The sequence below is a fragment of the Rhinolophus hipposideros genome (genome assembly GCF_964194185.1).
Source record: "Rhinolophus hipposideros genome assembly, chromosome: 19".
Taxonomy (NCBI): domain Eukaryota; kingdom Metazoa; phylum Chordata; class Mammalia; order Chiroptera; family Rhinolophidae; genus Rhinolophus; species Rhinolophus hipposideros.
This window is the reverse complement of record NC_138065.1, coordinates 5,319,305-5,345,324: the sequence shown is the minus strand read 5'-3', so window position 1 is coordinate 5,345,324 and position 26,020 is coordinate 5,319,305. Positions and strand designations below refer to the sequence as shown.

At 44.7% G+C, this 26,020-nt stretch overlaps 2 protein-coding genes across 4 annotated transcripts; both read right to left on the bottom strand.

Annotated features, from left to right (window-relative positions):
- Positions 1-1,416: 1,416 nt before the first annotated feature.
- On the bottom strand, positions 1,417-19,986 carry LIX1L (limb and CNS expressed 1 like). The gene is made up of 6 exons (XM_081024716.1): positions 19,606-19,986; positions 11,201-11,364; positions 8,629-8,769; positions 4,353-4,448; positions 3,959-4,036; positions 1,417-3,615 (listed from the first exon to the last, which is right to left on the bottom strand). The coding sequence occupies exons 1-6, from the start codon at positions 19,895-19,897 to the stop codon at positions 3,373-3,375; spliced, it is 1,014 nt and encodes a 337-aa protein (XP_080880842.1). The 5' UTR covers positions 19,898-19,986; the 3' UTR covers positions 1,417-3,372.
- A 1,461-nt stretch (positions 19,987-21,447) lies between these two features.
- On the bottom strand, positions 21,448-24,637 carry ANKRD34A (ankyrin repeat domain 34A). Of its 3 annotated transcripts, none has more exons than XR_013991812.1 (3): positions 24,441-24,637; positions 23,731-23,892; positions 21,448-22,919 (listed from the first exon to the last, which is right to left on the bottom strand). XR_013991812.1 is itself a non-coding variant. In XM_081026924.1 (3 exons), exon 3 carries the CDS (start codon positions 23,774-23,776, stop codon positions 22,292-22,294), a length of 1,485 nt encoding a protein of 494 aa, XP_080883050.1. In that variant the 5' UTR covers positions 23,777-23,892; positions 24,277-24,340; positions 24,441-24,615; the 3' UTR covers positions 21,448-22,291. The 3 variants fall into 3 exon arrangements, 2 of the variants coding, with proteins under 2 accessions (XP_080883050.1, XP_080883051.1); XM_081026924.1 differs by adding an exon at positions 24,277-24,340 and having other exon boundaries at positions 21,448-23,892; positions 24,441-24,615; XM_081026925.1 differs by having other exon boundaries at positions 21,448-23,892.
- Positions 24,638-26,020: the final 1,383 nt, after the last annotated feature.

Below are 26,020 nucleotides of genomic sequence, written 5' to 3'. Positions count from 1 at the left end.
CACCTGGCTAGTTCAACCCCACCCTTTGTGTCTCCCTAAAATACTATGGTCACCCCAAGGGGTCTTCTCTATTCTATCCTTCACTCTGTTTATGCCTTCATGGATCTTAAATCAGAATCCTTAATTACCTTGTTTACTTTCTAATTTGTTTAATGTTTGTTTTTCCCATTAGAATGTAATCCTTTTGTCAAGAGACTCATATTTACAACTACATTCGCAAAGTTTGGAACAGTGCCTGGCTCAAAGTAGACATTTGCTACTTACTGAATTAATGATTATCAGAATAGCAAGGAATTCTGTATGCTTGATGCTGTGTGACTAGGAAATAAAGCTGGAAATACAGTTTAAGGCCAAATTGCATGCCATGCTGAGGATTCTGGAACTTATCCTGAAGGAAATAAATTTCCCTACTTCAAGTATTTGCATATTCATTATTTTTAACATTTGTAAATGGGCGTTATTCTATTTTTATTGGCATTTTTCCTGAAATAGACTGACTTTTTAAACAAATTTACACTACATTTAGATATCACTATCATAAGTGGAAAACCTATGTTTTTTACTACAAATTGAGATAAAAACATAACTAGTAAAAATGAAAAATGTTTGCCCATCTACCACCCAAAGTCATCACAGGTAATAGTAAGGGTTCTCATATAAAACTTTGGGAAATACTGCTAAAGGTGAAGATAGCTAAGTGATCATTTAAGCAAAGGAATGGTACAGTCGTATTTTAGAAAGAAATCTGACAGTAATGTGGAAGATGTTAAAAATGAAGGCAGAGACTAATTAGGAAACTATTGCAGTGGTCCAGCCCAGAGATGACAAAGGACTGAATTAAGGCAATAAATATAGACAAAACAGATTAGAATGTTTACACAGGAGGTAAACGCAACAGTAAGTGGCTTATTAGATGATGGTAGGGAAGAGTTGAAGATGGATCTGGGGTTCTAGCTTAGATAACTGGGTAGATAATAATTCCAATAACAGATCTGGGGAATCAGGAGCATATATGGAGAATTGAATTTTATTTTGGATATGTGAGCTCACAGAGCTTCTGTTATATTCAGGTGGTGATGTCCAATATATGGAAATATAGATGTTAAGACTCAAAACAAGTTGGGGGTGGAAGAAATAGATTTGAGAATCGTGTATGATACAGTTTAGACCACCATAATGGGTGAGATTGCCAGTGGTGATGGGTAGAGCTCAAGGAGAAAGGATTAAAGACAAAATCCAGGCTCCTCAAATGTCTGGAGGAGGGGAGGCAAGATGTCTTCCCCCAGCAGTACAATTTTATTTCTACCACCCAACAAAATACTAATAAAAATTCTTTTTTAGTATACCTATATGTAAGAGAAAGGGTTATTTTCGAACTCCTCTGATACATAGATCTCAAGAAAGAGTCAATCTGGCTCACTAGACAAAAATCTATTTTTAATTGTATAAAATTATACATATAAAATACATAGAAAGTACTAAAAAGGTAAGTAAAATCTTTAACAGCAAAAGTGTACAGATCAGGGAACAATTTTTCTCAAGTCCTTTGAGATCTTACTTGTTGGTATTCTAGAAAAACAAATCCAGGAAGTGCAAGGACAAGTTCTTCCCACAACTCACACCCCTTAACACTTCCTCGAGAAAGGAGCATAGGATAAATGAGGGTTTGTGATTTCCAGATGATAAATATCAATAAAAACTGAATAGACACACCTATTTTTTAACGGAGCCTGTTCCAACCCTACATGTGCTTCACGGACTAGAGAGAAGGGGTGTGAAGAATTCAAGGAAGTCCCTTTCAAGAACTAATAACAATTGTTGCTAGAGTCCTTACCTCTGATCCCATCCATATGTACTGGTCACCAAGATGATTTCAAAAGCAAGAAAGCTGACTTCCATCTTGTCCCTGTCTGATCCAAAAGAACAAACAGTGGCCTGTTTCCTAACCTATTTCTGAAAGCAAAGTGTATAACTGTTAAATGGGAAGTCTACTTGTAAGCACATTATACTTCCCAAGTTCAGTTTAGAAAGTGCATTGAGCTATACTATAGTATAAAGGAGACTACAGAAACAAGGGGGAATTATATCTTAGAAGACCTACAAAAAATACTCCCAAAGGTGAATGCTTTAGCTGTACTCCAGATCCCATCTCTCCTATTCCACCCAGGAGAGAGGTGGGCGGAGACAACGGTATTAAAAACAAATCACTGATAGCTGATTATTGATTCTCTTTCCCCTCCTGCGGTCTCCCAAGGTTCCAATTAGGAAGTGCCATAATGACAAAGTGTTCTCTGATTTTCCTGATCTACTCATGCTCTAATAGTGTGGAAGAAGAGGAGAGAAAACAAATGTGAATCTAAGGTAGTAGACAGCAGCAACTTCATGGCAGAGAGAAGAACATGGTCCTCTCCAAATAGGACAGATCATTTTTCCAAAGAACAAAATGATGGGAGGAGAGAGAAGAGGGAAATAGGTTTTACCTTTCACCAATCTCTGCAGGCAGGAGGGTCTAAATACAGGGCTTAAGTAAGCTGTGTGAGCAGGGGAGGAAGAGGAGGGAAAAATGAAATACTGAAAACAAGCAACTTCAACCCTGACCCCTTCTGTAGTGTAGAGTACGTCCAGACATCTGGACTACCGGTATGGTATCTATGCCCCAGAGGCAACTTAGGTGATAAACCCCTACAGATTGTGCTTATACTTCCTCTTGTTCCTGGACACTTTCTCAGGAATGCTTTAAAAACGAGAAACCATATCTCCACTTCCTTCCAAATAATAAAGTAAAGAAGCCTCAAAATGAAAGACCAATAGGAGTCAGAGAGGGGAGTAAGGTAGTGGTGGGGAGGGGTGGTGTAAGTTAGGAAATACCGTTACTGGAGGAACAATTCTGTACCAAGTAGGCCCAACTCAAGATAAACCAAAGCAAAAGGCTTCAGACTCATCATAACCTGCCCCCTCTGAGTCTAAGAAACGCAGGAATGGGGTGGGGGGCACATAGCCCTTATTCAAGCTCCCTGGAATTTTAAAAGGAGGAGACATGAACACTTAGTCCATCACCTCATGCTACTGAAATGACTACATAGTTACTAGGAATGTAAGAGCCAACAAAGCTCCAGAGACAGCCTACTCTTCTTGTAAAGTGGTGTGGAGATGTTTCAAATGAAACTACATCCAAAAACTAGAAGTAAGAAAGGGGATCTCTTAGCAAATAGGAATCCAGGTGTAGAATCCAGGTATAGAATTTATACACATATATATATATCTATATTTTAAAGTATAAAATTGAGAAAGTATGTACAGAAATCACACTAAGTCTTAGAAAGGACATATAAAAAAGGGCCTGGAGAGGATGGAGAGTATGTGGGTGGATACCTAGCAGTTGGAAGAATGCATATTGCCCAACTGCCCAGCAGCCAACATGAGAATATCTTTCTTCTCCTTGTGGAAGCGCAGCTCCTTGCCTGCCAGCCGGGCTTCATCCAGCTCTCGCTCAGTAGAGGCCAGCTCTCTAGACAGTGCCCCTGGCACACTCTGCTCCCGGCTCACCCAGTCCAATGCCATTTGGTGGCGAATATCATCATCCAGGGCCCGGTGTGAATAATGAGCCAACACTTCCTGGAGGGGGAAAGGAATGCGAAGATCACCGACAAGGTCAAGGTTCATACCACATTGACCCAAGTGGGACTAGGAACTCAGCCGTGGAGTCCTAACTGAAGTCAACGTAAGTCCTCTAAGAAGATTCTTAAGGGAAACTTCCTGGAGCAGGAAGCAAGGCCGAAAAGACTCACAGCTAAGATTTAAATAGGAAAGATAATAAATAAGAGTGAAGAGGGTATTTTAAGTCAGGCTTTCGGTATTCATTACCTGGTATCCATCCATAGGCCTGCTTATTTCTAACACAACAGCCTCCTCAAAATAGTCCTTCTGCCAGACTCCCCTCACCCATGGGATCTCTTACCTGCCGAGAACACTGTCTTTCCCTCATGGCCTTCAGGCTGCCATTCCAGTGCAGCAGTTGAAAAACTGTCATTAACTCCTGGGGGAAGAAAATATGAAGTTCCAGGACAGTGATTTATATTGGGAGGTTGCATCAGAATTACAGGGGTAACCTTTACAAAATGTATTTGTGGAGGCCTCTTGTGATATGCCCTTGGGGGAAGGAAGGTATTTATATTTTGAAAAATATTCTAACAGCCTCTCTCCCTTCCTTTGCAATTGAATATCAAAGTATAAGGGATGAGTAGGAGGCACGTACGTGTACACACACACACACACACACACACACACACACACACACACAGGCTGACACGTTATGAGATTTACTAGAGCTAGGGAAGTAGGTGAAATAGTACCTGGAACTCTAACATTGACTTGCCCTTGTTGGATTCCAACATGAATCGGAAGGCACCAATCCCTGTATTTGGATTGTCAGCTTCCTCCCTGTTGCCCTGGTAACAGAGAAAAGCAAAAGATAGATTTTCAATCAGGATTATCACCTTAAGCAGCACTGTCCAACAAAAATGTAATTAATATATGTTAATAGCATATTTTATTTAACCTAACATATTCAAAATATTATTTCAACTGTAATTAGTATGGAAATACTAATGAAATATTTTATATTGTTTTTCTGGTACAACTTTTCAAAAGATGGTGTCTCTTTCATGCTTATAGCACATTTCCGTTCCTAGGAGCCACATTTCAAAGTCCTCGGTAGCTATATGTGACTAGTGGCTATTCCACTGGTCAGTGCAGACCTAGAAGACTCCAAAGTCACTGCACATTGTAACTGGGGTGATAGAGCAAAGTCAATCTGATTTTCCCTATTTTACAGTGGGGAACACTGAGACATGGAGAAGAGCCCTGATTTAGCAAAAATAACACAGTGAGAGTTCATTGGAATAGCCTAGAGGACAACTGGGCAAATGCATTTTAAAGGGAGACAGTAGGACCCATAAGCACGGCAAGTTCTGGGTAGCAGTCTGGCCTCCTGGACATTCGCCTCATGTGTCTTCTATTGGTGACATGACCCTGCAGGGGTAGAATTAAGACACATCGTCCTACTTGCAAGCCTAGTGTGCACAAAAATACAATACTATATAGAAGTTAAGAGCATGGACTGGAGCTCCTACTATTCTTGTGGACTAGGTGAAGTCATTTAATCTTTCTGTTCCTCAGTTTCCTCATCTGTAAAATGGGAGTAATTATAGATCTACCTTATAGGATTGTTTTGAGAATTAAATATATTTAATTTTTTTAAATTTAAAAAGCGATAAATGTGGTCTAAAAACACCAATCATATAAAATGTGGGTGCATTATTGTACTGGACCTGGTGTCCAGTTACACAACCTAAATTCGTTCTGGTATAGGCTCTGGTTTGGTGCTATTTGGTGATGCTTTATTATTAATGAGGATAATTCCAAATCCTGGGGCTGGCTGGGACTTCCAAAAGAAGAGTCTCTCCTGGTTTACTGGAGACCCTTATGTCAACCAAGGAAAATAAGGCCAGGAGACTACCAGGAACACAGGGACCCAACTTCCTCCTCCTGTTCCCTCAGAAGTTGCCTGCTTTTTCTAGCCACTTCCACACCACACCCCCAACCTCCCAAGATAAGAACTTTATTCTGCTGTTTTTGAGAAAGGGGACAGGGTAGAGTTCAGGAACCAATTAAGTTATATCCAAATTTGGTACATTGTGGGGCACATTATCATGGGGTTTTACTGTATTTGTATCACACCTAAAATAACACCAGGCACTTAATAAGTCCACCACAAGTATACTACTTACTATTATTACTTATTATTTGTTCTCACTGTGCTAGAATCAACAAGAAGTCAGAACTACTCAAGAGCAACCCATGTGATTTTTGGGGCTCATAAGAAACAACCACGCTGCACATAGTTAATCTTTGTTGGGGATTTAGAAGTGAAAAGCCAGAGGGAGGAAGGACAAAGATAACCTTCACTATTAGGATTTAAGGCTGCGAAGCAAGCAACCATTTTCATTTTTGTCTAGAATTGTCCAAAATGATACCTTATTCAGTACCTCCAAAATTGTCCATGATACGACACATAGAAAATAATGATCATATCTGTACAGTCAGCTGGGTATAGAGAGGAGGGTGCTGGCAGAGCACCTTGCCAGCGGAGGCTGTGGGGCAGAGGAGACTGTCTGCTCCAGGCCTTGTTCTGTCCCCTGAGAATGGAGGGGATCAACATTATGGCACATCTGTAACCCATTTGGAGTACACCAGAGTGGCATGACCCATCAGTCGGAAAGTTCTACCTCACATAACACTTCTATACCTAACATGGTTATAAATGAACTCCGTCTGTTCAATAAGCATTTAATCACAGAATACTTGATAAGCGGTAAGCACATTAGAATATAATTGGAAAGGAATTAGAGTTCATTTAATTCAATCTACTTATTTTACCAATGAGGAAACTCAGACCCACAGAGGTTAGGTGATTTGTCAAGACATAGTATACGATAATGTCAGATTCAGGACTTATGAAGAACAAAAGTGAAAAGCAAAGAATGTGGTCATCACTCTTTCCCCATGGTTAAGACCAAATGAAAATTGTTATTCTGGAGAAGGGGGATTCTATTGGGATATTCATGAGAAATCCATTAAGTTCTCAGTTTTGGGGGTTAATCAAAGAGGAATAGTGGCATGAGAATAATAACAGTTTACTTTTATTTCTTTACTTTCACTGTACTTTGGAGTAGACACTGTTGGTGAACTACCCAACATCTATTTCCTTTTTCCTTTCTCTAGAACCTTAATTTTGTTCTAGTGTCTACTCATCTCCCATGGGTCTCAGGGAAGTGATTTTATCCTAACTCCAGTGCGTAAATCCTAATGCCCTATAGGGCGATTGCCTGTAATTTGTTTTTGAGGGCGGCGGGGAGAGTTGGTAATTGGTTTTAAGGTGGGAATTCTGGCCACTGGGAAGTAGAAGGGGGAGATCTGCTGGGAAAAGATTCTTTACTACTAAAGACACCAGAGAAGACGGTCTATTTCTGTCTCTGAATGTAGTTATGTCTATTTAATGTCTAGAATTCTGTAGCCACCTTGCACCCTGAGGCGAGCCAGCCCAAGGACAAAGCCAATATCTAGAAGATGAATGAGTGGAGAGAGGGAAAGAATTTGAGACAGTAGATAATGACATTCTTGATCCATGGATTCAACCAGCCCTGAAATGTGCCTTACTCTGGATTTCCTATCCATGCTAGATAATACATTCAGTTCCTTTATTTATTCCCTTAAGTCAATTTGAAGTGAGATTTTCTATTACTTGCATCCAAAGGCATCTAAATAGATAACATGTGCTAAGTGCTTGAATATGTTCTCTTTTATCCAATAATCCTATGTGACAGGTATAATTGTTGTCCTATTTTACAGATGAGAAAACTGAGACTTAGATTAAGTAACTTGCTCAAAGTCACATAACTAGTAGAACCATAATTTCCAAAACAACGAATTCAGAGCCAATGCTCATAACCACTACTTTCTATGATCCAAACTAATATTTCATTTTATATTAGGTGACAAGGGTGACACATGTACTTTCTTCATTTTAATTGGCTTTGATTAATATAAAAATGTATTTATTCCCTGCAGACACTGCTCACTGGGGCAAAGAGTAATGGCAGAAAAACAGATGGATCCTAGTAATGTATGGTTTAAAATATTCAACACTAATCCACAAAACACATAACTGAAGCAGAATATGTCATTACATCTTAAATGAAAAGAGAACAGAAAACTGCTCTGGCTGTATCACCCTGTCAGTGAACTTGTGGGAAGAAAGAAGAAGGCAGTGTTAACTTCTAAAATGTACCCTAAGCTAGAAAAACCTGTAAGTCACCTTGGGTTCCAGTCTTGGCTCTACCACTTATTAGCTCTGTCACTTTCGGTAAAAACTTCATTTCTGTGTTTTTAGTTCCCTCATCCCTGAAACAGGGATAATAATAGTACTTATACCTCATAGGATTGTTGTGAAGATCAAAAGAGATAAAATACATATAAATCCCTAGCATAGTCCCTGGCACAAAGTAAATGCTCAATTAGGATTCGCTATGGCTTATCATCATCGTCATCACCATCTGAAAGAACACATGTTCTTTTTAAAGAGAGTAAATAAATTACCCTCCTCATTCCTAGAAAGGAAAAAAGACAAGACCATGTATTATAAAGTATTCTTTATTAATAAGATGAAGTAATGGAGGCAGGAGACAAGTGACAACAAAAACAGTCATCTAAGAAAAGAAAAGAAGAGTGAAGGAAGAAGGGACTACGGTCTTCAACCAAAATTGGGAAAAGCAAAATTCAATTTTTATTTTGGAATATCTCTAAACTTCCATAAATTTTGATTGAAGGTTTCTAGATCAAGAGACAAAATAACAGCAAAAACAAACATATATATAGAACAGAGACTGAGACATATGGAGCATATAATACAAAAGATTTGACAGAGGGGGGAAATAAACAGAAAGAACAGAGATGTAGATAGGAAAGAAAACAATACTTCATGCTTCCTTTCCCAGTCATATACAAGACTTCCCAATCAGCCAGCTCTCCCATCCCCACTCTCCTTCCTTCCAACTCCAAGTAACTTACATTGAAAGATGCCAGGGCCTCAGAGACACTCTTCTCAATGAACTCATCAGTGATTCTTCGGGAAGGATGTTCGTTAAAAACAGAGTTCATTAGTGCAATCTTTGCAGCACTCCGCCGGGCTTCAGCTTTCGTGGGGCAAAACTAGGGAAGGTAGAGAGAAAGAAAAAAAAAAAGTGTATGTGCATCAGAGAGAGAAAAGGAACAATGGGAGGGAAACACTTGGGACAGAAGACACTTGGACATTCTTTGGTTAAATCAGTTTGTTCAACACCCCCTCCAAAGTTTTTATTGTAAAAAAGTCGGGGCATTTGGAAACATAATTTTGATTCAACATCCTGAAGTCATTAAGGAACTGGAGATGGCTGTAGCTCAAATGCAGAATGAGGAAGGCTGCTGAAGTCAGCATATAATCACTGGATGTGAAAAATAGCCCCGTTTCAACTGTCAACAGAATTAATTACCAAAAGCCAGATTCTGGCCAGCTTGTTAGAAATCTGCATCTTGTTTTCTTGTTCGGTGGACAGGCAAGATTTTTTTCATCCCTCTAGGTAACCTAAGATTAGAACAAAGCTGCATCTAGGCTGCTTCTGCAGAGGAGACCTCTGAGTTTCTATCATCCCATCTGGGATTCTTGGACTTGACTTTTAGCTATGAGCAGGCAGTTCCCCCAATAATGTAGTGAGTCAAGGAGCTATCCCTGAACAGAATCTAAGGTCTGAAGAAGGAATTGGTAGTCTTTTTTTTTTTTTTTTAGAAGCAAGGAGTGGCTAGGGGAAGGAAAGCTGACCCAAGGAAAGCAAGAAAAAAAATGTTTTAAATCATGTTTTCACATTGTATCCAGCATACGAGTAGGTGTCACAGAACAAGTCTGATTTTCAGAGGTCTTAAATAACTCGACTTCAGATCTCTACGCACCGTAGTATTCCTTTATAATTCATTTTCACTGCCTGCTTCAAAGGCCTCTGTGCCCTTCGTCGTTTATGATTAGGATTAGAGAAAAGGAAGACAAGTGATATTACAGTTTTAAAAAGTAGACCAAGACATGTTCGCTACTTAATCGTCCTTAATATCAATAGTTCCCAATTTCCTTTAACTGACAGGTCTCTCTGAGACAGCATATGGACGCACATTAATCCTAAGCCTTCTTGCTTCTTCAATTTCTCTGTTTCTACTTCTCTATTTACTAACCTGCTGCCCATTCTACTGTATAGTGCTGTTTCTGAAAAGGTTTATCTGTGAAGAAAACCAGCGGGAGAAATGTCACCTGCTGAAGTGGATATAAAAGAGAGCAACTAAAAGGGGCCATGACAGATAATTCTACTCTTTCAGGAAATAACAGAAATCAAATTACTATAATGGTCCAGCTTTGAGCATCACCATAAAATAATCAAATCTTTCTTCAACAATATGATGAGGTGGGAGAAGGAAGGAAAGATCTGATTCTCTAGAAGAGAAAGCATAAACATTAGTCATCCTTGGACATTTATTTATTTCTCTGAAAGAGCTGGTGTTCTAAGGGGAAAAACTTAGTCACCTGATTTGAAATGAAGCTTCCTTAGGACTGTTTGTGTTTGAGAAAGGAACTGATCTGCGACGGCACTGATTCGTGCAATAGATTTATTAAGTGACCACTCTGGGTGGTGAGTTTGGTGGTTGGGATGTAAAACTGAATGAGGAAGAAGACAGACACTGTCTCAGCCTCCATGGAGTATCATCCACTGGGAGAGAGAAACAATCAATTACAATATGTTGTGATAAGTGATATGACGGGAATTCGAGGTGCTATGGAAGCACATAGCACATGACGCTTTTGTTTTCTTCTTGAAATTCCACTCCGACTCTAAGGTGACATTTCAGAAGGCTACCTTCCTATCTGCAACATGACAAATCTGTTTTTGATATAATGTTCACACTAGTCAAATTTCTCATTCCACTATAATAGCAATCTCTCTTTTCGTCATCATGTAGTACAGGTCTTTCGTATAATTGGAGAATGCTAGTACTAGAACGACTTTAGAAACAATCTAACCTATCTCCTTCATATTACAGGTAGGGAAACTGCGGCCCAGAGAAGTTACCTGACTTGCTTTGATGGAAGTCAGGGAAATGAGAATTTGGGTCTAATTCTTATATAAGTACTATTTCCACCACCCAGTACCTCCCCTTTGATCTCTTAGAGAACTCAAACATTGCTTTCCTTAGTAATTGCCTATGAAAAAAAAAAAAAGTACTGATAAGGAATATTAGTCTATGTCCTCAAAAAGAGATGGCAGGAAGTTGGAAAGCCAGATCAGAATATGGGTTAGGTAGTCTGATATACCAAGTAAGGGCATTTTCATAACTGCCCGCATTCAAAGTGGGTTTGAAGTATTGGAGGCTGAAAGGAAAGCAGGAACTGAAGTTCTTTTGTGGTCAAATGTACCCCAGGTGCTTACCAGAATGACTTGCCCAGAATTGGTTCAGGTCCTCACATATGTGATTTCAGACAGAGATTTAATGACCAAAGTGATGGAGAAAGCCATTCCTGGCACCTAAGCATTTATCCTTGCTACTGCCGATTGACAACTCTTACCTGGAAACTCCCAAAGCAACTTCCCCCAGGCAGGGTGACGTAGCAGACGTAGGGAGGGCTGTTGGAGGGAACCATCTCATAAACCACGAGAGCCCCATTCTTCAAGTCAGCCCCACGGGACTGCTTCATCTGCCAGAATTCCTGAAGTGCCTCCACCACGTTCACTGCAGAAAGAGAAGTGGTGAAGTTCAGCAATGAGAGCACCTCGAAGGGACGCGCTGCTTCCACACAGTATCTGAAACCGGTACCCACACTGCGTCTACCCTCCGTAGCTCCCTACCTATCACCATTTGAAAGCATTTAACTAATAAACCTAGACTGTAATTAAGTCTATTTGCATAGGAAGAGCAGAGTACGCCTGCCCTCCTTCCGCACCTCTCTAGTTCCCATTTTGATGAGTCATAGACACCAAAGGTGAATAACTTTAATGTTGGAGGCAGAGTTTCCAAAGGCAGCAGACCGTTATCACCGCCTGATGAAGTGCAAATAGATTATTCCACTATTGGTCAGCTGGCCTAGAATCGTAAGTGCTAACATTTACTGAACACTTACTGTACGTCACACATTTCTCTAAGTGCTTTCACATTTCTCTAAGTGCTTTACCCATTTAATCACAACGACCTTATGAGGCACGTACTTTTATTATCCCCATTTCACGGATGAGGGAAACGAGGCATAGAAAGGTTAAATAACTTGTCCAAGGATATAATAGCTACAGTAGTAGAGCAAGAATTCAAACCCAAGCAGTCTTGATTCCAGAGTCAATGTTCTTTATGCAATTCTGCCACTCAAGGAAATACAGTCTTATTAGCTATTCTCAAGCCTATGCTTCTGATGAGCAAACACATGGCCAGGTTTCTTTTCCATCCTGGAATACTGTGTGTATAGTATGTGTGAGAGAGAGGAAGCGGGGAAGGGAAAGACGGAGAGAAATGAATTTCTCTTCTGAGGCTTTCCCTAGACATAAATAATTTTTGGAGAAACTGTATATTGGGAGATACTCTTCCACAGGTCTCTTGCGTTCATTTCCATTTTGCTGGCCCTGCCAAGATTTCAAGGGCCTGACTGCTCTTTATCTGGGCCATTTCTCAGGGCTGTGTATGCAGCAAGAAACCTTGACAGATAGGTCACGTATCTCTCTGGGACAAAGAACAAGCTTGCTTACTGTTTGCTATAAAATGTCAGGTTCCCCAAACTTAATATTCCTCTCGTGTAACATAACTCATGGCCTGTGCAAGCGTCTGCCTGAGGCCCCCACATCAGGCTTGGGAGGCAAGGGGAACCGATGCAAACAAGCATAATGCTCATGCTACTTGCTGTGCTGTGAGTAATAAAGTCCTTTGTCTCTGATCCAGTCTCTTGACTTCTGCCAGCATCCGTGAAACAGTAACTGGCTAACCCATTCGTTGTAGATAGGGTAAAATCAAACTCCAGCCCTGACACTGTATTCCAGAACAGTTCCCCTCATCCCCCGATACTTGGGCTCAATCATTCCACTATCTATTGAGTACCTACTGTGTGCTAGACTCTGTACTGGTGCTAGGCTACAATCGGGAGCAAAACCATATACTGTTCCTTTCCTTTATGTAGGTTACAGTCCAAAGCCAGAGAGAGAGATTAACCAAATAACCTCACACAAATGAAAAGTAGCCGGTGTGATACGTGCTATAAAGGAGGGCTAGATGATGGGAAATGTTGGAGGAACATCTGACCTAGTTAAGAAGGTCCAAATAAAGCCGCCCTGATGAGGTGATATTTATAAGCGTAGCTATGAATATGAATTCACTAGGCGAAGGTGAGAGAATAGTGCTCCGAGCAGAAGGAACAGCAGCATGTACAAAGGCTCTGTAGCAGCAGGGAGTATGGTGAATAAAGGAACTAGGGTGGCTGGAAAAGAGAGAGTGAGGGGAAATGTAATGTAAGATGAGGATGCAAAAGGAAGCAGGAACCAGACCAGGTTGGACCTTGTAGGCCATGTTAGAGTATTTAAAAAATAAAGTTTTTGCTTTATCCTAAGAACAATGGAAAGCCATTGGAAGGTTTTATTTATTTATTTATTAAAACTTTTTGATTCAGTTTCTTTTAATGTTACAGAATATTCAGGTTTGCTATTTCTCCTTGAGACTTTTTCTTTTTAAGATATATATTTTTTTTTATTGGGGAAGGGCAACAGGACTTTATTGGGGAACAGTGTGTACTTCCAGGACTGTTTTTTCCAAGTCAAGTTGTTGTCCTTTCAATCTTAATTGTGGAGGGTGCTGTTCAGTTTCAAGTTGTTGTCCTTTCAGGGGGCGCAGCTCACCACCCCATGTGGGAATCGAACCGGCAGCCTTTGGAGTTAGGAGCACAGAGCTCCAACCGCCTGAGCCACCGGGCCAGCCCGCCATTGGAGGGTTTTACATGGAAGGAAGGAAGATATCAGTTTGCCTTTGGAAAGAATCACTTTAATGTTTCAAACGGCTTTAACTAAAGCCTCATAATAAGTTACCACTCTCTTCCAACATGACCACTCTCTACTCTCAGTTACAATGAGGACTCTTTCATTTTTTTATGTTGTGTTAGTTCAGGTCAGCCAAGGAGAAGACATTAAAATGAGGGAGACATGCAAAGGATTTATTAGAGAGGAAGGAGGAGAAGGGAGAGCGTTCAGACCATGCAGAAGGTCTGACACCTGTGGAAGGAGAGAAGGAAAGGAGGTTTGGATATGAGAGACTGCATCAGTGTGTGTGGCAACCATGAAAATGTGCTGTGCCAAGAAAGGTTTGGCCAGGCCAATAGGAAGTCCTTAAGCCAAAGGAGTCCCACATCTCACCAGGATGTGCCCGAGTTAGAACCCCTGCTGTGCTCAGTCACTGGCTGGGAACAGCCTGTAGGACATGCAGCCTCAGTGCACACGTGGTGATGGTCCTAGAGGGGACAGCAGCTTACGACTGTCAGTCAATTATGCTCCCTGCAGCAGGAGATAGGAACAGCACATTTGCATGGTTGCCACACGCACTTTAACCAAAAATTTGAGCACACAATAGCACAAAAATTTGAGACATCAGAGATGCAAAGATGAATAACACATCCCTGCCAGCAAGGTGTTAAAAAATCGAATGGTCAATAATAACTGTTATTTCACCTGTTCTACAACTGGAGCAAGGCCTCTGTGTACCAGCCAGAGTTTGAAAAGCAGCATAAGCTCTTTTCTAACACCCTATATTAAACTGACTTCTTAGAATGTTCATTCTTCCATTAAAAGACAGCATGAAAAGGAAACTCTCTTTCCCACCCTTCGTTTTGGCAGGGGCTCTTCAAAGGTCACTGCTGCCCAGAAAGCTTAGCCATCTTTGTTCTTTCCATTGAGATCTTTTCAGCCCCAGTTCTCTGTTTGAGACAATTTAGCACAATGAACTGGATGACAGCTCTCCTGACATGCAAACAACAGGGCGAATATTGAAATAAAGAGGGAAGGGAGGAGACCACTATAATGGGGAAGGTCCCACTAAAAAGCATATGTCCATTCTATATCCAGTTACATCCCTTTTGGCACCGAGTACAGGACTATTTTTTTTTCCATGATTACTTAAAGGCAAAGGCAATAGGGAGCCTTATTTCAGAAATATAAATATGAAATGGAAAATTGGGTACGTGCTCAGGAAAAAAAATCAATTAATTGTGATCTGCATATGAAAATGCTCATAGCCTCATTTATTTTTAGGACCTTAGAGATCATCTAGTCCACCTCAAGCTAAGGAAGGGTAAGTGACTTGCTTGAGGTCACACAGCTGTGGCAGAGTCAGGGGCATGAATGGAGATATCCTGATGCCAATGTTTTTTCAATTTGGGAATCTTACACCCAGGGCCCAAGGTGTAGTGCATGGATGAGCTTCATGGGGGGTTCAAAAGTCCCCTAAAACTCTAACAAAATTATGTGTGTGTGCATATGACTATTTATATGTGTGTGGGGAGAGGGTGGTGCCCATAGTTTTCAGAAGATTCTCAGTGAGGAACCATGGATATAATGGTTTACAGAAGGATGGGTCAAGAACAGGGAGGCAGGAGTTTCGTGATGACTAAGATATACATATCTGACAGCTACAATTGCTATTTGGGAGTCACTGATGGACGCTGTGCTAAAGGCACAAGAAAGACCGAGATAGCGAGGAAGATTTAATTACTTGTACCATGACGTTGAACAGCAACCAAAGGAGAATAATTTCACTTTTGCTCTTGGGAGATAAAATATCAGATGACTGTCTAAGTGGGATGAGAGGGACAGATTGCATATCTACCAGAGTAAAAATGTTACAACAGCACAGGAAATTACAGCTAAAATTTTATATCATAAAAATAATTTTGTGGTGGAGGAGAATGGATTAATAGATAGTGAAATGGAAAGGTGAGTGAGAAGATTCTCTCTGGTGAAGGATGGCTGAATAAACTATCCTGGCTTAATTCACATTATTCTGAAAATAGACAAGCTGGTTAACAATATTTCATTGATGTTTCCTACTTCAATTTGTAGAAGGTACCCCTGAATAGCCCAAGGTACATAGAATCTTTGGAAGGAGGGACTGTAAAGTGACAGTGACTTTGGGAAAGGACAACGGTAGGCTGGATAATGCACCCTGCCAAGATGCCCATGTCCTAATCCTTGGAACCTGTGAATGTGACTTTATGTGGCAAAGACTTTGCAGATGTAACTAAGTTAATGATCTTAAAATGGGGAGATTATCCTGGACTATCCAAGTGGATTCTAAATACAATCACAGATGTCCCTAGAGAAGGATATTTGATGAAACCAGAAGAGGAGAAGGCAGTGTCACCATGGAGGCAGAGACTGGAGTGATGCAGTCACAAGCCAAGGATTGCTGGCAGCCACCAGAAGCTGGCAGAGGCAAGGAAACAGATTACTCCCTAGCGGCTTTGCAGGGAGAACAGACCTGCTAACACCCTGATTTGGGCCCAATGATACTGATTTTGGATTTCTGTCCTCCAGAACTGCGAGCGAAGAAATTTCTGTTGTCTTAAGCCACCAAAGTTGGGATAATTTGTTGGAGTAACCACAGGAAACTAATACAGGGTGTAATGCAACATTCCAAAAATTAGAAATATTCAGACCAATCAACTTAACTCCACGGTCACTTACAGGCAAAGAAGCTGTTCTGTGATTCTGAGGAAAAGGAACAACTGAACAGAGAATACCACACAAGCTTCACTTGTTCAACCTAGTGGAAAGCTGGGCAGAATTTCCAATCACATAACCATATTGTAATAAACATGGAGAGCAATAATTAAAAAAAAAAAACAGGTTTGAATAGGGCAATGCAGAAGTTACCTAGCAAGGAAACTCATTCATGCCAGTTTAGAGATTCATGCCAGCTGTCAAACATTAGGAGAAGGGGACTAAATGCCATGTGGGAAAACGGGGTACAGGGAATGGTAATGCTAACAATAGCTGCAATGTGCACAGTCTGCAAAGCATTTCCAGATGCATAATAGCAACGACTCATTGAGTGCTGTGCTGCAGGCTTTACATTCATTATCTCATTTAATCCACACAAACCCATCAAGATAGGTATTATAAAATCCATTTTACAAAAAGTGAACAAGCTAAGGACAGGCCACAGTGGCAGAAGTAGGATTCAGAGCCACTATGTGTTTGCCTGCAAAGCCAGCTCTCTTTCTATTCTACTGCCCTGCTTTATTTCGCCATTAATCCTCGCCCATGCTCTGTAAAGTGGACTGTGAGCTCCATGAAGATAGGGACTAAGTGTCTGTCTTGTTCACCACTACAGCTGGTGATCGATAAATATTCGTTAGACGAATGAGCGGAACAGCTGAGGCCTAAAGAGATTAAGCAATTTATCCAAGATCACACAGCCACTCCTCGACAGGGCCAGGTTCTCTGATTCCAAATCCCACGCACTACAAACTACAATCCTACAACATAGTGAGTTATGTGTGTATCTTGGGCAGGGATATTGTGGTGGGGAGGAGAGGGGAGATATAGGACAAGCAGGTGAAATAACAGAAGGTTTTTAAAATATATATAAATGCTGAGATCCTACATGAGTGGAGGTAAAGCCGAAGACCATGGCTGGAAAAGGTGAATTTGGCACAGTCAGAAGATGAAGGATGTGAATTGAAGATGAGGTAGTAAAAGTATTGCTGGATCGGGGAATGGTCTGGGCAAAGACCAAAGTAAATTATATTCAGGGGAGTAGAGCCAGCCCCCAAATACCATACCATCAGTCACAAGGGTATGTGGGTGCATGCCAGTGGCAGTTTTGCCTATTAATCGAAGCAGAATAAGTGATTCCATGTGGTGAAGGACTCCTGAGCCAAATCGGGAGAGTCTCTGCTTGCCTGAAGCTGAACTATCTGCCAAACTCTCCCAAAGTACTGGCTGGACACCCAGACTGGAAATGAGAAACTCAAAAATAATGAGGACTGTGGTGGGAGGTAAGGAGGTTGGAAGAGAGAAGTGCTGCAGAGTCTGAAGCTCGGCTGATTGCTCTTTGTCAGTTCCATCCCCTTGTTCCCTCATCTTTTCTGAGGAAATGAAAAAGTTTTTACAGGACACTCAATGTAGATGCCAAACCAGAGGCTTTCCAGGTAACACAGACAAGAAAAAGGGTAAAGGTAACTCCTCTACAATTTTAATAAACGCCTGTAAGTGTCCAAGAGGAAGGATTCACATTTAGAGTGACCACTCCTGGCTACTCCTTGAGGCAGACCTTCCCTTGGTCTCAAAGGAACCTGAAGCAGCAGGACAATAGATGATGGCAGTTCCATCACAGCCCTGTTAAATGTAGGAATTAAACAAGAAAAACAACTGTATTCCCTCCTGATGAATCCAGCATCATACACATTTGTATTCCCAGCACCTCGCAGAGTGACCGCCCCGTGGCAGGAATTCAAAGTGTTGAACAAAGGGAAACGGACGGTAAACGTATCATTGGGCACATATAACAAAATGGATCTAAAAATCTGTTTTCATAGGAATCTTTGGGTTTACACTGTCAGGATTTAAGAGTGGGACAAAATGAGACATGTTCTTCCCAAAGAACTATGAACCAGTTAATTCGAGATAATACTCATCATTTTTTCAAGTATCCATCAAGTGTCAGGTGCAATATCTCATTTAATCCACATAACCAACAAGGAAACTGAAGCTCAGTGAGGTTAAGTCACTTCCCCAAAGACATAGCTGGCAAGTGACAGAAATTTCATCAGGGGTTTAATCCAGACTTGTCTGACTCCAAACCATGTGTGTGCTCTTTTCCCTACACTTTTTTAGGGAGAGGAGGAAAAAAAACTACTGTCTATAGAGAAAGCCCTGTAACCTTTCTCTACATTATTATTAAGCTAGAAAGTTAAAGATATAGTCACTTCCAGGTCAGGCAGGACCTGTCCAACCAGAGAGAAGTGATGTATCAGAAATTCCAGACCTAAATTCTATATACCACACCCCTCACTATATATTCCTTATTACACTATGGATCTGGAGCTCAAACTCAGGAAATGCCGCACTGGTTAAACAAAAACAACAAAGAAAATCCTCAAATCTCCCTTCTCAGAAGCCCTAGAAATTAGGCATCTTTAAAATGAAGATTTCTAATGGAAATCGGGTTTCTGCCTGGCTCATTTCCACAGAATTTAACATGGAGAGAGCCAAGGCCTGGGATTTATCCTCAGTTCCTGGGCAAGCGCCAGGAAAACAGGGCCAGACAGACAGGCCTGACTTGAGAGGCTCCATACTTAAAAAGACACCAAAGTGAGGTACTAAGTCACAGGAAGGTGGTGTGAGCTCAATAGTATGGGTCCAGATTTAAAAACACAATTATTATAAGTGACTTGTGAAGGCTCTACCGATTTCCCAGTAAATCTGAAGTTGCATTGGAAATTTCACAGTGACGATGAGTAAGAAAAGAAGTAAGAAATCAAGGAGATGGAGTCAGTGTACATGGGGAGTCCAGGAATTGCTGAGATCACAGAAGAAAGACTGAGACGGTATGGATGAGAAACGTCTTGGATCTGAGATAAAGGATAGGATCCCGCACAATAGGTAGCCGTCCTCAAAGGCAGAGAGATGTTAAGGCTACAGGAGGGATTCTATATTCTGAATGAGAAAAGGTTGGGAAGAAAAGAGGGCTCTATCTGTAAAAAGGAATCCCAGGAGAAAATAGTAGTAACTCAATAAAGGGGAGGGGGTGAGAGGCTTAAGCGTGTGTATGAGTGTGTGTGTGCGTGCGTGCGTGCGTGTGTGTGTGTCTGTGTGTGTGTGGAGCCCAGAAGGAAACTCCCCAAAAGGAAATGCATGTGAGGGCTCTGCGCCAGGAAAAGCGATCCAGAGGACGGTGGGAGCAAGGCTCCCGTACAGAGGGTGTCCCGCAGGAGGCCAGACCCGCACTCACCTCGGCCATAGCCCTGCGTGTGCTTGGCGAAGCTCCTCACCACGGCCTCCACGGCCTCCCGCAGGACTGCCGGGCTGCCTGGGGCGCCGGGAGGCAGTGGCAGCCCGGAGGCCCCGGACAGGAGCAGGGGCGGCGGGGGCGGTGCGGGGGGCGGTGGGGCCGGCGGGGGGCCCACGGGGGGTGTGGCGGGGGCAGCCGCGGCCCCAGTCACTCCAGGCCGCAGTGCTCTCAGAGTGCCCCTCCCGCTGGTGCCCACTCCAGGCTGCAACCGCTGAGCTCGCATAGTCTCCATCCCTGCCGCCAGTGGAGTAGCGGCCGGGAGCCTGCCAGCCTGGCGAGCTAACGGTCCCAGCCACCCCCGCCAGCTAGCGCCCAGGGACTGAAGGCGGTGCCGAAACCCAGCCGTCAATCAAGCGGGGGCGGGGACGAGCCAGGTCCTATGCCAATCACCAAAGGGGGGCGGGAGCTGGCGGGCTGCAGCTCAGCCGTAGGCAAATTATTGAGGAGGGCGGAGGTTCTGAGCACCCAATTGCAAAGAGAGAAAGCGATAGCCTCCACCAGAGAGAAGCTTAGCTTGGGCGCCGTCTTTGGGAATACTAGAAAGCCTGCTGACCCCTGGGGCGAGGCTGGGGCGTGGGGGGGGAAATAGGCCTGGAAGCAAGTCTGTGGAAATTGTAGAGTGAGAAGATACTTAGAGATCATTTGTCTGACTACTCATTTTATAGATGAAGAAACTGGCTCAGAGAAGTGGTGTGACTTGTCCAACATCACATGCAATTGGTGGTGGAGTTAAAGCAATGAACGAACGATGCTGGCATTTAATGAGCCAATATTTACTTACTGTATGTCAGGCACTATGCAATGCACCTAGTGCATTGTCTTGTTTAATAATCACAATCACTAACTAGATTTTAGTGTTTTATGGATAAGGAAACTGATACTCCGTGAGACTAAATAAAATTGCCCAAAATTAATAGCAAGGAGATGGCAAAGGGGAGGGTCAGACATAGGTCTTCTGATGCCCGATATTTTGATCTTTTCATTATGCCACATTGTTGGGTAATTTTCTGATTTCATCTGTTTTAAGTTGGGGGAGTAAGAAAGAGTAAAATGGGCTGCTCTCTGACCTCCCGTTAGAGTGAGGAAGAGTTAGAATATATGCAGAAAACCAGCAAACTGAGAGGTCCAGGGGGCAGACTGAGACAGGTACCCTTGTTCATAGAACTTGTCAGGCTAGGGTCCTCTGATGATTCTTATGCACGTGTGTACACACACACACACACACACACACACACATCCTTTGTCAGGTGACCATATCATGCCATTTTTACCTAGGTCAGGTTATAGTAACTCCTTTTTTCTCCTCTCTCTCCCTCTCAATATGTCTCTCTCTACCCCACTGTGGCTCTGAAATCAAAGATGAGGAAATAGAAGGCAGAAGTAGAAGAAAATGGATGAAATGAACCCGGTGAGATGAAAGTTAGAACCCTGAGGAAAAACTAAGGAGTGCTCAAGAAATAGGATGCTTGAAAGAGGGACAGTTAATCTACTGAGATACATCTGCTGATGGTGGAGGGAGGGACTCTTCGTAGGAATCTTAAAGAATTTGAGGATGGACATAGGGGATACTGGGGGAAATGAAAGCCTGTCAAATGCCTTAAAACCTCCAGGACACCGGACACTTGCCTTTTCTTCTACAACCACAGTTGGTTAGTTGGTTTCCTGGAAAGAAAGTGAGTGGGACCTCTAAGTATCCCCTAGCTCATTATAGTTAGCATTACCGTCCTTCCCCATTCCTCATTCCCCACACCCCACACCCCCAGGCAGAAGTGACAAAACAGAGACTTCTGAACACATTTATTTGATATGTCAAGTGGAGAGAGGAGTGATTTAGGATTACTCCCCACTTCTACCTGTGGGGGTGTTCATAAGCTCAGACACACAGAAGAGCAGCTTAGAGCCCATGACCCACCCCCGGGGAAAATGAGACAACCTGTTGTACTGGCTGGGGAAACAGGGTGGGAATACAAAGCAGGAAGTTGAGAAGTAAAGCTGAGAGTAGGAAGAGCAGCAGCAGAACTGAGGCTAGGGGTTGCTGCTGGAAACCCCCAAGGAGAGTGAAGAAGATATCTTGAACAGCGGTGAGGGCTAGAAGCAGGGTGTGAATAAGGAGCCTGGGCTGGAAAGAGAAGCAAGACCTGCAGAACAGGGTGGAATATTCACGAAGAGGGTAGAGTGTGCAAAATCATGAGTGGGGTGTGTTGCGGGGCATATATGGAAAACAAGGGATTGCTTCTGTAGGGAGAGCAAAGAGATTGGAGACTATCCATAAGTAGGGGTTCCGTACTGCTTCTGAACAAAAATGCAAGTGAGTATGGGACCCATTTGGGGCCCTAGCACAAGTGGCCCAGTGTTTGCAGTGCCTGTTGGTACCCAACTAATCCCATATGCATGTGAAGTGACTAGGGCATGAATGCATGTATCTATATGCCCAATAAATAGAGTACTTACCCTTCCCTGCAAATAAGAGTAACTGTGCTTGTGGACACGTTTGCCCATGTGTGCGTGCACCGTGCCCAGGAGCACATGCAAGAGACCCTTATGTCCGTGGTGTGTGTGTGACTGGTTCTTTCGCCTGTCCATCAAAGTCCTGACCCCCCACCCTCCTTGGCTCCTTTCACTCTGCTCAGCGCCCTGGCTCCCCTGGCCCGCCTAGACTCTGGAAGCCTCCTAACAGGCGGATCTGCTCAGTCTGCATGGAGTGGCGCCTCACCAACTTTCTCTTGGTCCTGGGAGAGCCTGGCGCCCCCGCCTGGGGAGGGGCGGGCAGCGAAGGCGCCCGACCTCCGGGTTGGGGGCGAATGTCGGGGATGGGAGGATGGGGGCTGACGTTGAGCGGGGGCAGGAAACCTGGCCGCGTTTGCGAGATATGGTCCAGGAGCAATGTCCCGGAGCCCCTCCGCTCCAGCAGCCCAGGACTTCGCCTCCGCCCACTCAGCGGAGATACAGCCCCCGGCAGACTCTCCAAGGACTGGCGCGGGGAGGGAGCCGAGCCGGCCGGAGGGAGGGTCAGCGGGGAGGCGCTGTATCGGCGGCGTTCCAGGGATGGGCGGCTGCACTCCGGCGAGTCAGGGCAAAGATTTCCGGGGGTGTCGAGCTCCACCGGCTCCATGCGGCTCAGTTTCTGCCTCAGCCCTGAAGGGAGACCAGACTCCTGAGCTTCTGGTGCGGTGTTTCGGCGAGAGAGGGGACCTCCACCCATCACTCTCTCCGCCCACGGGGGCGGGTCCTCCGGGCCTTCAGTGCTGTGACGTCTGGAAAGACGGGGTCGGCCTGTCAGGGTCAGGCCATTAAATTCGGCGGTCAGGCGCTCCATCCCCGGCCTCCCTTCCGCGGGTGGGACCGGTTGAGGAGCCACTAGGCCCCAGGGCTCGGAGTTGAGCCTTTTTAGTGGTTTCGGAGGGTGACGGGGTGGTTTGGGGAGCGGTTCAGAAGGGGAGGGTTCATCGGGAGGCTTAGGAAGAGGGAATTCAAATACGTCCCGCTTCTCCTCTTCTTCCTGGGTGCGAGGGGATAACAACCCCCGTCCTCCTCCTGCAGTCTGCAGTTGGATTTCCGAAGGTGACGTGCAGACCCCCGGGCTAGGAGGAGCGGGGGCGGGGTCCTCCACCCCCGGGGACGGTGGGGAATTGAGATACTGCCGGGTCTTCTTGGTGCCCGAAGGCGAGGTGTCGGTGGTGATGATGATGACCTCGGTGCCCTTGGCCTTACAAGCGTCCAGCAGCGTGGCAAGGGTCTCGCGGTCCCCGCGGTCCAGGGCGTGGACAAGTGCCGAGGCGCCCGCGTGATCTCGGACTGAGGGGTCTGCGCCGTGGGCGAGGAGCAGCGAGACTACAGCGGCGCCCCCACCCCCGGCGCAAGCGTGCATGAGCGCGGTGCGCCCTAGGCGGTCTGCGATGTTGGGGTCCGCGCCTTGTTCCAGGAGGTAGCGTACCATACGCGCCTTGTTCTGGGGGTCATCGTAGCGGGCCCGACAGGCCGCCATTAGCGCAGTCTCCCCCTGGGCATCACCCTCATTCACGTAGGCGCCCCCCTCCAGAAGCAAACGGGCCAAGCGTAGCTTACCCTGACCCACAGCCCGAAGAAGAGCGTGGCCCTCGGTGTGCAGCATAGCTGCGGCTGGGGCGACAGCACCGATGGAACCGGGACTGGGACCTGCCGAAGAAGGCTAGGGGTGTGGGGGTGGTGGATGGCAGAGGCCTGAGGGCTCAATGGCGAAGCCAATCCCTGCGAGAAAGAGAGAGATTTATTGATGGAGTCAGGCAGGGAAACTGAGGCACCGGTGGAAGGACCCAGCGTGGGGCGGGGGAGATCTTCACTGCAAGGCACACGGTCCTTCTACTAACTCATGCCTTTGAGCCGACCCCTCCCCCCAGCGCATGCCTGAGGAGGTGGGAAGGGTGCACCCGCATTAAAGAACGAGCGCGCGTGCAAATGCGTACGTGCACGCGCAGAGATATCCGCACCCCCACCCTCACCCCACGGCTTATCAGACCTTTCCAGCATCCCCCTTTTCTTATCCGCACTTGGAATCCCCCTTTCTAGGATGCTGAACGCCACCCACCCACGCACATGCACCCTTACATTCACACACAGATTCCAATTCCTAACCTCTTTTAGGTTGCCACAGCCCCATAAATTGAGTGGGGGGAGGGAAGCAGCTTGCATTTGGGACCTAAAACGGGTGGGGGGAGAATTGGGGGGCTCTTTTGCCCTGCTATGTTCCCCATCACTCCTTGCTCTTCCCCTCCCAGGCTGTGAGTCCAAATAGATACCTGAATGTCCGCAGAATCTCCGCCCGGCCAGGACTGAGGCCAGGGCCACCGGGCAACCGGGGTGGTGGAGCCGGTTTCCCAGGGGCCCACATGGCGTGGGGGGGCACCCGGATTCCCTTGGTGTCAGTATCTGCGCCCAGGCACAGGATCCTGGTCCCTCCTCCCGGTGCGCCCCGGGCACAGCGCCGGCTCGGGAGGAGAGAAGCTGGGGGGGGGGGGTGCGAAGGGCGGAGCTCTGCCTTGCTATTTATAGCCTAGTCTCTGCGGGTGGGGGCGTCGGGCACCAAACCGTTCCCCCACCCATGCACATATAAACCCTCTAAACCTAGAAGCTCCAATCCTGACTTCTCTTGCTTAGCCGACCTCCCTCTCGGCCCCAACAAACCTAGATGTTCCTTAGGAGATTCCTCCGCGACCCAGCCTGGGACCACCCCAATTCTTCGCTGAGCTTCAGATCCCCATTCTCCGCGCTTGGTGTGTTTATGTGCGCTTGTGCGCCTGACCTGACCTACCACAAACCGCACAGGGCACACTGAAGAGGGGTGGAGAGAGGCGGTTGGGATCCACAAACGGAGTCCATAATGTGCGGAAAGAGGCAAGAGATGTGGCTGGCTTCTCATAGTTTAAATGTCAGGGAGAGCTGGAGTCGGACACAGCGGTACATCCTCACTCCACTTCCCCCCAAATGGAAAACACAATACAGATAAACTTGGACCTCAGCTCCTTGTACAGACATCTTTGATAAGTATGAGGAGGATATCTGGGGCCAGTTGTAGGTACAGCAAGGGGCTTTCAGATGTTTCCTCCCCATATTCGGGGTGGGGGATAGAAAAGGGGAAGAGAAAAGAGAGAACCTTGTGACACATCCTTTCTCATTGCACCTCTTTACTTTCCGTCTCACTTAGTCTCATTATTTTTTCATCTTACTTGAAAGTCTCTGTCCAAATCGCTCCCTAAGTCTTCACCCTTCCCTATCTGTCGCAATCGGTTTCTCTCACTCTGTCTCTGCGTCTTCTTGCCACCTGCCCTGTCTCCATGGTTACCATAGCTCCATCTGCATATTTTAGGAATGAGTTTGTGTCCAGCTGGAAGGCATCAGGGAGAGTGGGGGGATGAAGAAAAAAAATCCTAAGGATTTGGAAAACTGACCTGAGAGAATTCAGAGGCTGGAGGCCAACAGACATAAGATACTACAAATAATGTTCCTGAAGAAGGGGGAGAGAGAACTATTTGCAGGGCAGCTACCCATTTTTACTAGCTACCATTTATTGGACATTAACAATGTGCCAAGTACTTTACATACATGATACCCAATCCCCACAACGCTATACGGTAGGAATTATCTTCTTGTTATGAAGAAACTGAGGCTTAGTAAAGCTAAGCAAGTTCTTCAAAGCCTCATAGTTCTGCTTCTGTCCTGTTCCAAAGACTGGGCACTTGTCACTACACCTGCATACAGCCTTCCAAGTCCAGAGGCTTCATTCCAGGGCCGTTTCCTCGACATCTGAGATATTCTTCTTGACTAACTCCCTCTTTCTGTTTTTGTGCAAGTAGGACTCCTTCTCCCGCCGTGCCCCCCT

What these genes read in the sequence shown, in the direction of transcription:
- ANKRD34A (XM_081026925.1), bottom strand. Translation starts at nt 23,776, where the DNA reads ATGCTGCACACCGAGGGCCACGCTCTTCTTCGGGCTGTGGGTCAGGGT.
- LIX1L (XM_081024716.1), bottom strand. Translation starts at nt 19,897, where the DNA reads ATGGAGACTATGCGAGCTCAGCGGTTGCAGCCTGGAGTGGGCACCAGC. An exon ending in GTTGCTTTGGGAGTTTCCAG is followed by an intron (nt 8,770 to 11,200) that starts GTAAGAGTTGTC and finishes TACCTTCCCTAG; the next exon opens with TTTTGCCCCACGAAAGCTGA. An exon ending in AGTCAATGTTAGAGTTCCAG is followed by an intron (nt 4,037 to 4,352) that starts GTACTATTTCAC and finishes TTCTTCCCCCAG; the next exon opens with GAGTTAATGACAGTTTTTCA.